This window comes from Larus michahellis, chromosome 2 (genome assembly GCF_964199755.1).
Source record: "Larus michahellis chromosome 2, bLarMic1.1, whole genome shotgun sequence".
NCBI classification, from domain to species: domain Eukaryota; kingdom Metazoa; phylum Chordata; class Aves; order Charadriiformes; family Laridae; genus Larus; species Larus michahellis.
Window position 1 is genome coordinate 2,624,478 of NC_133897.1, and position 12,811 is coordinate 2,637,288.

General features: G+C 44.5%; 1 protein-coding gene across 5 annotated transcripts in view; it reads left to right on the forward strand.

The window, feature by feature from the left end:
- ALS2CL (ALS2 C-terminal like) overlaps nucleotides 1-12,811 on the forward strand; it is a 49,211-nt gene that overhangs the window by 15,124 nt on the left and 21,276 nt on the right. For 3 of the 5 annotated variants that reach the window (XM_074573876.1, XM_074573875.1, XM_074573877.1), the window contains exons 2-9: nucleotides 4,363-4,471; nucleotides 5,345-5,537; nucleotides 7,365-7,430; nucleotides 8,173-8,338; nucleotides 9,230-9,358; nucleotides 9,694-9,813; nucleotides 11,584-11,660; nucleotides 12,105-12,171. In XM_074573876.1, coding sequence (XP_074429977.1) covers nucleotides 4,363-4,471; nucleotides 5,345-5,537; nucleotides 7,365-7,430; nucleotides 8,173-8,338; nucleotides 9,230-9,358; nucleotides 9,694-9,813; nucleotides 11,584-11,660; nucleotides 12,105-12,171 — 927 coding nt within the window. Of the gene's footprint in view, nucleotides 1-3,873; nucleotides 3,953-4,362; nucleotides 4,472-5,344; nucleotides 5,538-7,364; nucleotides 7,431-8,172; nucleotides 8,339-9,229; nucleotides 9,359-9,693; nucleotides 9,814-11,583; nucleotides 11,661-12,104; nucleotides 12,172-12,811 lie in introns of those variants that run through there. The other 2 variants (XM_074573879.1, XM_074573874.1) reach the window with 2 other exon arrangements.

Genomic DNA, 12,811 nt, shown 5'->3' on the forward strand with positions numbered 1-12,811 from the left:
CAATGACTCCTACAGAAGTTGTTTCTCAAGGTCTTTTTCCTGTTTCTACATGAATACTATTATGTGTCCCTTCTCTAATTACAGACCTGTGCTGTATGGCTTCCTTGTACCTTCATTTAAGGAGAATTAAACAGATATGTCTCATACTGTGGAAAATGTTCTCCAAGGGAGATCTCATCATTCCTCATGGGAGCCTGAAGCAGGCTGGTGGCTCTTTTGTTTTGCCAGTGGAAGTTTCCATCCTCAAGGGCCGTAGACTTTCTGATTTTGCATATAAAACCAGGCGCAGTCATGCTACATGCAGCTACTGGATCCTTCCTTGGAGGTGCACCTCCTTCGATTCTGGCCATCAGGAGTGCACCATCTTCAAAGGTCTTGACTCCCTAGCAGCAGAGCCATCCATGTAGAACCAGCTAAAACCTCATGAACAGGCTTCAGAGTAGCTCTGCTCAAGCTTGCCTTGCCCTTCACAAAGCAAACACAGAATTACAAACCCACTGCGTCACATGAATGCTGTGTCCAAGCTGGGGGAAGACAACAGGTGACAACCCCAGGTTTCTGCTCGGTGGTCCCATCACCCAGCGGCACTGCAGTTTGCATTCAGTTTTTCACATGTGTGAATGTACAACACGACCTCTGTGTGCCCTTGGGCAGTCCCCATTGTTAACTTTGCCTTCTGTGGCTGAGCCAGCGTTGGTTTTGTTCATGAAATGACAAACTTCAAATCTTCTCTGCCTGACTGGGCTAGAATAAGCGCGCAAACGCTGTTCTCACAGAACTCATGGGGAAAGCCTGGAAGGGGTGGCTGAAACTCACGCTTACCTTATTGGGTGATGTGATGTGATGTGGCAACTTTAGTCTTTTTGTGGTGCCGGAAGGGCTGTTTTGAAAGCTGACTGGTGCTGCTTGCCCATTCAGCAAATGATCCTTGACTGTCGTGTTCAGGCTGGAAGTAGCTCACAAATTTTCCCAGGAAGGATGAGAACACGACTGCTAAAAAGAAAAAAAAAAAAAAAAAAAAAAAAAAACAACAAACAAAAAAACCCAACACTAAACACACAACAAAACACTGTGTTAAATCTGTATCAGGTTATAATGGAAAAGAGTATCCAAATGCTTCTATTTTTTGCAGAGTTAGCTTGGGTGTCTGTACAGTGTTGCTATTGCAAGGGTTTCTCAATGCATGTACTGCACCATGGGGATGCTTTCGGGTCATCCCCATAAGGTCTGAGCTGAGGTCTTCGTAGGTGATAGATCCTCAACAAACCAGGACTGCAGCCGGGCAGGAGGCAGAGTGCAGGGACCAGCTGATGGTTGGAAGGGGTGATGCTGCATCCAGGTCAGAGGGTTCACCTTAGACATACATAGTTTTTCTTCCAAGTGACCATTACAGAAGTAACCAAATAACACTTAGGCTGGGGCAGTTATGTTCCTGTGCTGTTGTGCATGTGTTCTTTGGCCCTGAAGAGGCTCCTCAGCCTCCTGTATCTATTCGTGGACTGTCTTGGTCCCATGGAGCAAAGCTGTGGGTATCTGCACCCTTGGTTTGAGTCATTCAGTTTACATTGAGCCAGCTGTATGTAATGAATGGGTGGATTCTCTGTTGTTTTGGTAAAAGAACAGTTTGGGGAAGACTTTCTGAGTTTGGCATCTAGCACCCATTCTTTTTGTCTTGCACAGGATGAAATGTTTTCTTGCAGAATTAAATAAGGACCAGGCAGACAAGCAGCCCTTCCCATATCACAGCAATCTCAAACAATGGAATCGTCTTCCCTTCTCCAAAAATAGGCAAAATAGTCAGGCTTAAAAAATATACGTAAAAACCAGCAGACTGTTACTCAGTGAGCCTAATATGACCCCACTAACTACATGCTGTTCCGCTGAAGCATTTGAAAAGGAAATGCTGTCACATATCCAGCCTGACTTTACTCACTGATTAAGCAAGCCTACTTATGCTTAGACATTTCTAACAAGCCTGAGTGCTTTCTAGGACCTGTGAGAAACAACTTTATCTTTGTGTCTACAAGACAGGGGATTAAGTGGTGGCAAAAAAATAAAATTTTAGATCTGTCCTGTCCTCTTAGTGCTCTGGGGTGAGAGCTGGCTGGCTGCTGGTTTGTTTTGCTTTTTTCTTGGCTCAGTTGCCTTTACTGGGAGGGGCCAGGAGGAGTTTGGACTCCAGCTTTTTGACCTGTTTGCATGCCTAGAGCTTTCCTCTGGGACACATCACCAGTGCTCCTGCAAAAAATAGCCTTATGGTCATGCAGACCTTGATGTATGAAAACTTGCAAACTAATGAGATTATGGAATTTTTTAATGCTTCACATTTTTCAGACAAGTGAAATTTAAAAGGCAGTAGTAACTAAGAAGCAAACATTGTCATTTGTCTGTGCAGTCAGTTGTGTCTGGATCGAAACAACCACCTAAAAGCAGGCCAGCTAACTATTCAAACTGCAAAGTGTCCCTTGTTCTATGACACCATTTCATCCCAAGTTCCAGGATGACCTGGAAAGGGAGTTTCTAAGCAGAGTTTGGTGACTTTAGGAAGTTCAAACTCTAGCAAAGAATCCACCCACGTCTGAAGCTTACAAATGAGACATTCCCACCTAACTTAGTCACCCCACCCAGATGTCCTTTTTATGGTCCATGCTATGGTCTGTGTTGTAGAGAGGTGGGCCTTGGTCTCTTCTCCCAGGTAACAGGCGATAGGACAAGAGGAAATGGCCTCAAGTTGCACCAAGGGAGGTTTAGACTGGATATTAGGAAAAATCATTACACTGAGAGGGTTATTAAGCATTGGAACAGGCTGCCCAGGGAAGTGGTTGAGGCACCATCCCTGGAGGTATTTAAAAGATGGGTAGACATAGTGCTTACAGATATGGTTTAGTGATGTTTTTTTGTCAGTGTTAGGCTGATGGTTGGACTAAATGATCTGAAAGGTCCTTTCCAACCTAGGCAATTCTACGATTCTATGCTGAGATGCTCAGGGTATTTCTTCCTATGAAGTATAAAGTAGATTTAGGCTTCTACACCTAACTTCCTGACATCTCAACACAAGAAGAATGAATGTCACCAATTGTTTGTAGCAACAGGGTAGAAGCTCAAGAAGTCTTAGAGGATGCCACCAGCAGATAGCATGAGTTCAGCTCTTCCTGGAAACAGTGCAAAGACTCTAGTTATGTCTCCATTAGTAAATAAATTAGGTCTAGCCCCATAGCCAAGTGGTTATTGCATATCTTATACATAGCTAATTTCTCCTTACCTCCCAAAATGGCACAACTATGTGCAAGCTACCCATTTCAAATGGTGCCTGGGCCATGCCTGAGAATTGTCTCGGAGAGGTACTCGTTGGCACACATCAAAAGTGTGACAAAGTCTTTGCCACCAATTTAGCAATGTAAAACTTTGCAGCATAATGCCATATCCTCATTTGCCTACTGTTGTGAACATAGCCTTTGAGCATGCAATACAACCAGGCTAAGGTTAAATATGGACAGACCATATTCAGTCCCTTGAGTATGCTGTTTTATAAAGTTAAAAGAATCTCAGATTTTTGTATTTTTATCACCATTAGTAATATCAGCTGACTCTACCTATAGTATCTTCACCATCTGTCTTTTTTCCAGAATAGTCTCTCATGACATGCTACTAGCTGGCTGTGTTCACTTCCTCTGATACATTTCTTTTGGGAGGTAATGCTGGAAGGAGGAAGCTGCTGGAGTTTGCTCACATGGGTGTGCTGCCCACTTCCACTTTAGGCAAGCTTTCCTTGGTGACGCAGCAGTTGTGACATATAACCAGCAGTGCAGTGTCCTACTCAGGAAGGAGTGACACCAGACCTCTGTTCCTCTGGAGAGCTGGATGTTTGAGCATGGCTAGCGTGGCTCTGCAGCTAAATACAATAGCTTTTAATGCCAAAAGGTGCAGACTGAGGCATCCGGGCAGAAAACTGGTGAGAGATATGAGAAGAGATGCTCTCCTTCATCCTTTGCTGCCTTGTACTTCAGGGATTTTCTTCTGGGAGAATGAATCTGACACTAAACAGGATTAAGGCATATCAAGAAGTTTAGGGACTTTCCAGTCATGTGAAAAGAGGTATCATGGCCCACCTGAGAAGATCTTGAATGGGAGCATTAGGAAAATGGGCTATAGCCTCGGTGGTCTTCTGAGATACCAGCTTATGTTGAGCTGTCGGTTTCCATTTCCTCTTGTAACATTTTCAAATGCTTTTTGGCAACAGCAATTACACCTGTGTGTGCTGCCAAGAGCAGGAAAGGCTGATTGTTTGCAATGAGCACTGAAACCTTGGTAGATGGATACTCTTGCAAGGGAATTTATGTGTACCTTCTGTGTTGTCTCCAGGACATGTGCGCAGCTGAAGCAACTGCATCTCTTCTCCAAGTAGAAGAAACCTTCTCAGCATGCCTGGCACGGATAGATGCCCTCATCCTCAAGCCTCTGCTCCAGGCAGGTAGGTCAAAGACCACTTTTTAGTCTGTAGCTCTAGCCTTGAGTCACTGGCACACCTACGAAGGGAATTATAATTGAAACTTCATGGCTGAGGACTTGTTGGAGGCTGGTTTGCTTGAGTAAGTGATATGTAGAGCTGTTTCACTTAAGATAGTGAGCTCTTAAGGATGCCTGTGGCCTTCCATTCAAGCCTAGGACTGTGGTTCCTATTGTTTTTAGAGGTTATCCAGATTCAAACCAATGTCAGTGCTCCGAGGCTTGTTTCCAGCATGGTGCATGGAAATCCAAAATGCGTCTCACACATACGCAGCCCCTAAATGGTGCCCATTCTGCCTCCCTACTCTCGATCCATGGTCATGCCCATCTTTGAAGGTAAAACTTGAGGGTGCAAGTTCTGAGCTGGCATTAAATCAGAGAAGCTCCACTGAAATAACAAATCCATATAAATATTCACAAGCCTGTCTGGCCAAAAGTGGAATGACTGGATTAGACCCGTAGGGTGGCTCCTTCTCATGTCACCACCTTTTCAGTCTAGCCTCCAAGGAGACCGGGAACAGCCCTTTGGGGCAGGGACAGAACATTTTCCTCTGGTGCCTGTGTCTAAGCTGGGGCTGAGCCTCACAGGTGGCCCTGACCCCATGCGCCACAAGAATGGGAAGGACAAAGCCTTAGCATGGATTGTCACTGCAATAACTCACAGGGACCCAACCCTAAATCATCATCTCCTTCCTCTTTGGCATTGTTTTTCTGTAAGAACGCATGTGCTTCACGCTCAAAAATTGAGCTAAGTATTAAATATAGGCAATGTTTTCCACAATCTTTCTTGGAATCAAGGTTTTCTGATACCCTTTTTTCCCCTCATCTTTCCTCAAAGAGCCTAGTGACCAGAAAGGAAAGGAGAACTTTAAGCTCTTCCTGCTCCTGAATGATCGTTTTCAAGCTCTCTGGAACCTCACAGACGAAAATTACCGGATACTGAAACAAAAATGCAGCACCTCTGAGTCGTTCTGTATCCAGGACATTTACATTGTCTGGAAAGGAGACCTGTTTTTAAGCCTCTACATCCAGTAAGTACAGAAGCATTTCGGAGTAGTGTAAGTAACTGGTAGGTCGGTGCAATTAATGTGTGTATTTAATTTGGTCAGTCCTGTGTACTAGTGTTCGGTTATTAGGTCAGGGAAGTGATTGCATTCAGTGTTCAGGACAAGTGCTACGGAATATAAACAGCATAATAAACAGCAGGGTGGGTTTTTTTGTTGTTGTTTTTTGTTTTGTTTTGTAGCTGTGAGTATGCTTATAAGAGGCAGAATTTCTTTCTTGCAAGTACAGTGTTTTTTATGCATTTTAAAAATAGGAAGAGGACAGGGGGAGCATCTGTGCCTGGGGAATTTATAAGAGCAAAGCTTGGGCTGTCATCAGGAACAGAAACAGATGCACAAGCAGGTTTAAAGGCCTCATAGGGATGAGGAGAGGAAGATGTTACCAGACACGGTTCATGTTACGTGTTTGTGCCACATTTTTATGCTTTTGGCAAGGGATATGATAGCAAGTGATGGATGTGAAAAACATAATGCCCTATTGCTGTTTCTATAATTAATTATATCTGCTCCCCATCTGTCTGCAATGCAAAATAAAATGTTTACCGAAATCACTGTAGCGTGTGTAACCTGTATATTGATGTCCGAGCATGAAAAATGGCTCATGGACATCTGAGATGACATCAGGATCAGCCAGTGTTCAATCATTCATTCATCACGTTGGCCACAAATGTGGCCAAGCCCTTGCCAGATGGGCTTGTACCGTCTGTGCAGTTTGGCACCCACATAGGAACAGGAGATGGGCTCACTGGCTCCTGGACATTGCTGTCCATCTAGTCTTGGGTTTTGTGGTTTTAATGTGTGTGGAGGGAGGAGGAAGGAAGGGCTACTTTTTTTGTTTTGTTATTACTTGGCCAGTATCATTTCAGAAAGTGATGCACAACCAACTTTGCCTTCATGTGAATGGAGTTTAGAGGATGTGTGATGTTCATTCAGTGAATTAAAATGGGTTTGCCTTAAAAGGGCATATAAAAGATGAAAACTTGTGCTAAGGTTTCAGATGACACAAAGGAGAAGTTTATCGTAAGATCTAATTTCCCCTCGTTTGGAAATTAAAACCTGTTTCTGTTGGGCGTCATGGAAGGAAAAAAAAAAAAAAGCTGGTTCCTATCCACCTCTGCTGACTCACTGTGTGCAGTCCTGATCCTACAACGTCTCACAGTTATTGGAGCGATACAGGAGGAAGCAAAGCTGCCGTTTAGGGTCCTGAAAATCAACAGTAAACACATGTCCTTGAAAGATGTAATAAATGACAATTAGTTTGGACATTGTACATGACTTATCTGAAAACACTACTGGAAGAAAGTGTGGTGTTTGTTGACAAAATATGGCTCGATCTCCCTCTAGTGTGAGATGAGGTACATTGACACTGGGACACCTTGACTTGAGTTTACCATCAGTAATACAGACTTTCAGTTTAATCAGCAGGAATTCAGACATCCAAAGCTGAAATCTTAAGCTCAGCCTTTGTAGATTTGCTTTCCAGGACAGTTGTGCAAGTTTACTTCTGCTTATACCAAATGCCAGGATGATTTAAACTTCCTGTAACGATACTAGGGCAGAAGTCAACACAACAGTTAAACCAAGGAGCTGGCAAAGGGGACAAAAAGGGAGTGACCCAAGGTGAGAAGTCCAGTAGCTACTCCTTTTCTCTCCTGTGGAAAGGTGGACCTGACATGACATTTTCAAATGAGCTTCTTCCCTCTATTGCTTAAACCTTGTGGCTAATGTGCATCTCTAACACATCTCATGCTTGTGTGTATTTGTGGTTTTTTTTTTTTTTTTTCTTGCCAACAGATATTTTGTCACTTTTGCAAACTATGTTGTGGTCCACGGCTTCGAACATGCCACAAAGAGCAAAAGGTCAGTGGGCTGAAAAACATTCCTTTGAAGGGGCTGATAGGAACACAATGATATTATATGGATTAAGACACTAAACTGGGGTGAGCAGCACTGAGCACTGTACCTTGCAGTGATTTCTATTTCATGGTCCAGCTGCTTGGCCATACTGGCTGCTCCTGCCATCTTCCAAGACCACGGCAGCAGCTGTTGAAAGGTTTCCTCTACAAATCTCTCTCCATCTCCTCCTAGCCACGCGCAACTCCTTTTGTAGGAGAGGAAGCCTTTAACTTTGGAATTTGGGGGTTCAGGTAAAGGGTGGGACTTGAGAAAGGGTGATGTGGGAATCTGGCAGGAAATTTCCACTGCTTGTCCCAGATGTCTCAAGGAAATAACAAATGAAAGCAGGAGCACGAGACATGAGCAGATTCACAGCCACTTTATCTGAGTCACCCTTTTGGTGTGCAAACTATCGTGAAAGTCATGCTATATTCCCTATGGCTGTGGGTGTGGTTCCTATTTGCAAAGACCTCTGGGCCAGAGGCAGGAGGGATGGAGCTCTTCTTTGAGCTCCATCACTTACCTTAGAAGCAATCACTTGCCTTATTTCTCTGTGTTTGGTGTGCAAAGGTATTTGCACTATGTTATCTTCTGCTCTTTCAAGTGTCTGTGAGCGAGGTAGCATAAAAAGTTTGGAAGGCAGAGGAGTGGCAGTTTTCAGAAAAAAGTAATTAATGAACCTTTGTCTTAATTCACCATCTTGCAGTGAAGCCTGGAAGCACCATAAGACAGTGCTGAAACAATTCCTCACGGACTTCACCTCTGAGACCTCCATGTCACTGGCCTTGTACACTGTTCTTCACAAACCTATCCGAGATCATATCGAGCAATATATACTGCTCCTTACCAAGCTGAAGGAGGTTCTCAAGGAGGTAAGAAACTTTGTGTGACGTTACTTGACTGGCTTATGCTAGCAGCTTATGCAGGCCTTGCGGGGCTTTGTAGTGGTGTCAGTGAATCCAAAGCAGGCCGGGAGGAAAATGATTTCCAGTGCACAGGTGGGGTGGTAGTAACCAGCACTAGTGGAGTGCAGCCCACCTGAAGGTCTCAAAGCAATGAACAGCAGCCATTTCAGTGTAGTAGGAGCTACTGATAGAATCATAGAATGGTTAGATTTGGAAGGAACCTTAAAGATCATCTAGATCCAACCCCCTGGCGTGGGCAGGGACACCTCCCACTAGACCAGGTTGCTCAAAGCCCCATCCAACCAGGCCTTGAACACTTCCAGGGATGGAACGTCTACCACCTCTCTGGGGAGTGTGGCACAGTGTCTGGCCACCCTCAAAGTGAAAAATTTCTTCTTGATATCTAATCTAAAGCAACGCTCTTCCAGGTTGAAGCCATTACCCCTCATCCTATCACTACTTGCCTTTGTAAAAAGTGCCTCTCCAGCTTTCTTGTAGGCCCCCTTCAGGTACTGGAAGGGACTCTAAGGTCTCCCTGGAGCCTTCTCTTCTCCAGGCTGAAGAACCCCAACTCTCTCAGCCTGTCTTCATATGAGAGGTGCTCCAGCCCCGTATATACTCATTATATAGAGAAGCTGCAAACGGCCAAGTGACTGGCCTAAGGTTGCATGCTTCTGCAGGTGGCGGAAGTAATGCTAGAGTTGTGAGGCTTTCCTTGCAAAGGGGGTTGGAGGGTTAACTCTCATTAACCCTTTGGATTCAGAACTGCTGAAGCCTTTTCCTTCAGCTGTAGCCCAGAGTAGATGTGCTGCAAAGGCGTGCCTGAAGTGTTTCTTAAGCCCTGTCTTCTTTTATCAGGGGACTGAAAAGGATGTGGTTACCACTGCCATCAAGGAATACGTTAAGTTGGAGTCTTTCATCAGCCAAGTCCTGGATGAAGCTTGTTTCACCAAGTCCTTATGGAAATCCTTGGGCTACAAATTCACAGTGAGTCACGGATGTAGAAAGCGGCTTGATGGGGAGCTCTTTTGGAGGTCTTACACTTCTGCTTACACATGGAGGAAATTTAATGTGGATCAAGAATTTGAGGCTTGGCTTGGAAGCCAGCAGAGCAGGGCAATGTGGAAGCCCTGGAGAAACCATATGGACAATGGGTATTTTAGAAGTTTCACCCTGTGTCCAGTTCTGCTGTCACTGTCAGCTTGTGCCACAAGTCAGACAGTCTCCGGAACTGTTGGCTTGAGTTGTATGTCCTCTCCCAAATCCTGATCTTTCTTGATGCTTTTGGTTCACCCTCTTGACCTCTGTGGTTCCCTCTGCAGGACATGCTCTGTGTACCTGAAAGGAGGCTGCTGGAAGATAGCAAAAATCTTCCCATCTCTGCCAGCACGAGTCGATCAGACCGGATCTTGCTCTTCGATGATGTCCTTGTGCTAATTCAAGTGAGCCTTCAGTCTTCCAGAGGGATTGGAAGGGCAACACAGACAAATGACAGTAAAATTCAGGTTCCTTTAATGTTGAAAATGCAGCAAAGCTTGGCTGTTGGCAAAACGTTGTCTCAGATCCACGCACCTGTGGTTTGTACTGGAGAATAAAAGAAACCCTAACGCAGAAGGAACAGGGTAGTCTCCACATAACTTTTTTTTCCCAGTAAATGTGTACTGTGCTATCACCACAGGCACCTTTCTAGTAACCTAATCCCATGACTGCATATGAATCTGTCGGTTTCTATCCTTGTTTATTCGAAAGGGGCCTGATGGGTCAAAGATATTATACTGGAAGCACTCATGCATAGAACTAAATATGATCTTTCATGGTTGACTCTGCTAGTAGCATGGCAGCAGAAGTTGCAGGTGTTCTTGAGGTTATTTCAAGGATTTAGGGCCTGGGTGTGGGGCAGACAGGGAGTGTCTACAGCCATGGATAGCTAGATGAATACGATGTGTTCAAAGCTGTTCTGCAGCATGTTAACTAAGTCCAGCTTGGCTTGCTCTGACTGACAGTACCTGTAATCTAGCGCGGCTCTCTTCATGTGCACCTCTTTAGTCATGTGCCAGCCCCTCAGGTGGCCAAACACATGACTGCCTTGTGAGCTGACAGATCTTATGGGCTCTTCCAAACACGATCCTTTATGATAAGGCTGGGCAGTCCTACGCAGCTTGCAGGGTCTAGGCCTGAGGACATCGTGTGGTGATTATCTCATCCAACTTTACCTTGCAGATTTCTCAGTGCTGTAGTGATCTCGCTGTGAGCAAGTGCCCCCAGGCTCCCTTTATAGTCAGGGAAGAGAAACATGCGCTGTCTAGGTGTGGTTCATCTGACCTATTTTAGATGCCAAAATTAATATGAGTTGAATCATGTCCTCAACTCCATTGACTCCAGGACAAGAGCACAGGTTAACCAGCTCATGCGGAGATATCTACATTGTAGACATCTCTGTTCAGTCAAAGGTTCCCACCCGCTATGTCTCATCTGCTGCTGTGACTGTTATTGAGGCTTGGAGAGACAATTGAACTGGGATTGGACTGGTTAGATTGCGCTGCTAGCAGGAATCTGCTGATGAGGGTTCTGGTGCTGGGAATCTGAACCTCCCTCCCCCCCAATTCCCCCAAATCTGGTAGACACATCAGTGATTAACTCACGGTGAGCTCCACAGTGCTAGTATCTGACCTTGGTCAACCACATCATTGCAGATAGCAGCTCTGTAGTGTGGGCACCTGGACTTTCGACAGGGAAGGAAGATGTAATATTAAACGTGGTCTTTACCTAATATTTCAACCATTTCTGTTTCTTCTGTTTGGTGTGCTATTGATTAAAATAGTGACTCCTATGTGGTTGTGTCATCTGGAGTCCAGCTCCTAGATAGATCATAAGCAAAACTAGGTGATGCTGTGCATCAAGGATGGTTTGGGAGTGTTGCCATGGAACAGGGAAGAAACTCTTGTAGAGATATAGTGACAGACCTTCTTAGATGGCACTTTAGTTGTAGCCATGGCATTACAGGCCACCACTTAAGTGATAAATTAAGAATTTTCTTCCTAATCCTACGTTTCTTCAGTCTCCAAGGTCTACCATCGTAGTGTGGGATAGATGTGTGGACCACCAAAGAGTCTCACTGCCGGTCTTGCTCGGCTGTTCAGTGGATTGACAGAGTGGGGGCAAAGTGTGATGTTTACGTCAATAACAGGAACATCTTCTTCCTTTTGTTCCAGGGAAACAGCTTTCAGAGTTTTGATCTGAAGCTTGTGTGGCTAGATGAAAACTGCAGGGAGAAATCAGCTCCAGGAATGTAAGTGAAAAACTTCCAGTTGGAGGTAAAAAAAAAAAAAAAAAAGGGAAAAAAAATTAAAAAAAGAAGCTTTCAACTTGATTGTGAAACCGATAAAACAATTCACAATTCAAAACTTTGTTCCACCTCTGTTCTACCCAATGGGGCTGGTTCTGGGCCACGGGTAATTGCAAAACCTCTCAGATGGAATCCACAGCACCTTTGATTTGCACTGCTTGCATTTGTTAGCATCTTGAAATCAATCAATAGTAAAATAGTTTTTGCTGCAGACCTAGAGAACAAAGATGAATTGACTATTTGAGTGCCTCTTCAGGAGGAAAAACTGACCGCAAAAAGCACCATTAGCTTTTGAAGAGGAATGGGAAGAGCAGGAACTGCTATTTGATGGAGAAATGTGATTTTTTTTTTTTTTTCATAGTCTCTGTAATGTCTTTTGCTTCACAGGTATGTATTCCGCATTATAACCCCAGAAGAAACGTTCTTTCTCTCTGCCAAGGACCCACAGATGAAGGTTAGCAGTGCGCAGGGTGTTTCTGTCCCACCTGAAATACTGTGCACTGAGTTTTGAAATGGGGGAATGGCATAGAGGGGATGGCACCTCTGTAGCGGAGGCAAAACATTGACTACTGAACAGAAGTTGAAATCCCATTAAGCAACAGGATTTTCGCTTCCTGAACAGAAGACAGATTAGTGGGCTTTGCACCTCCTTAAATGCAGCTGAGGCTTTTCCTCTGTGATTTTTTTTTTTTGGCTTTTTTTTATTATTTAAAGCAGAATAATAAGCAGTGTGGGGTTTTTTTTCTCCACCCCTCTGTAGAGCTAATACTGTGTCAGATGGCCAGAGGTGGCTTAGACAATTGATGGTAGATCAAAAATATCCAGATGCTGGAAGTGGTCTGCCCTGGGCGGTAGTATATGTTGCAGAGCTTGGGACAATATAGTCCCATCAGCATGGTCCTGTGCTGTAGTGGTGGTGAGAGTTAGGCTTAAATGACACAGAAGCATTGTGGATTGGTGCAGTATCCAACTTGCAGGACCCCAGATAACACCTCCTATTGATGCTGTAGATGAGCCATAACTCCCCAGCCCAGCCAGCTTGGATGGCATGGAATTGAAGGGAACCCAACATCTTCTTGCTGCTTCTCCTGAAG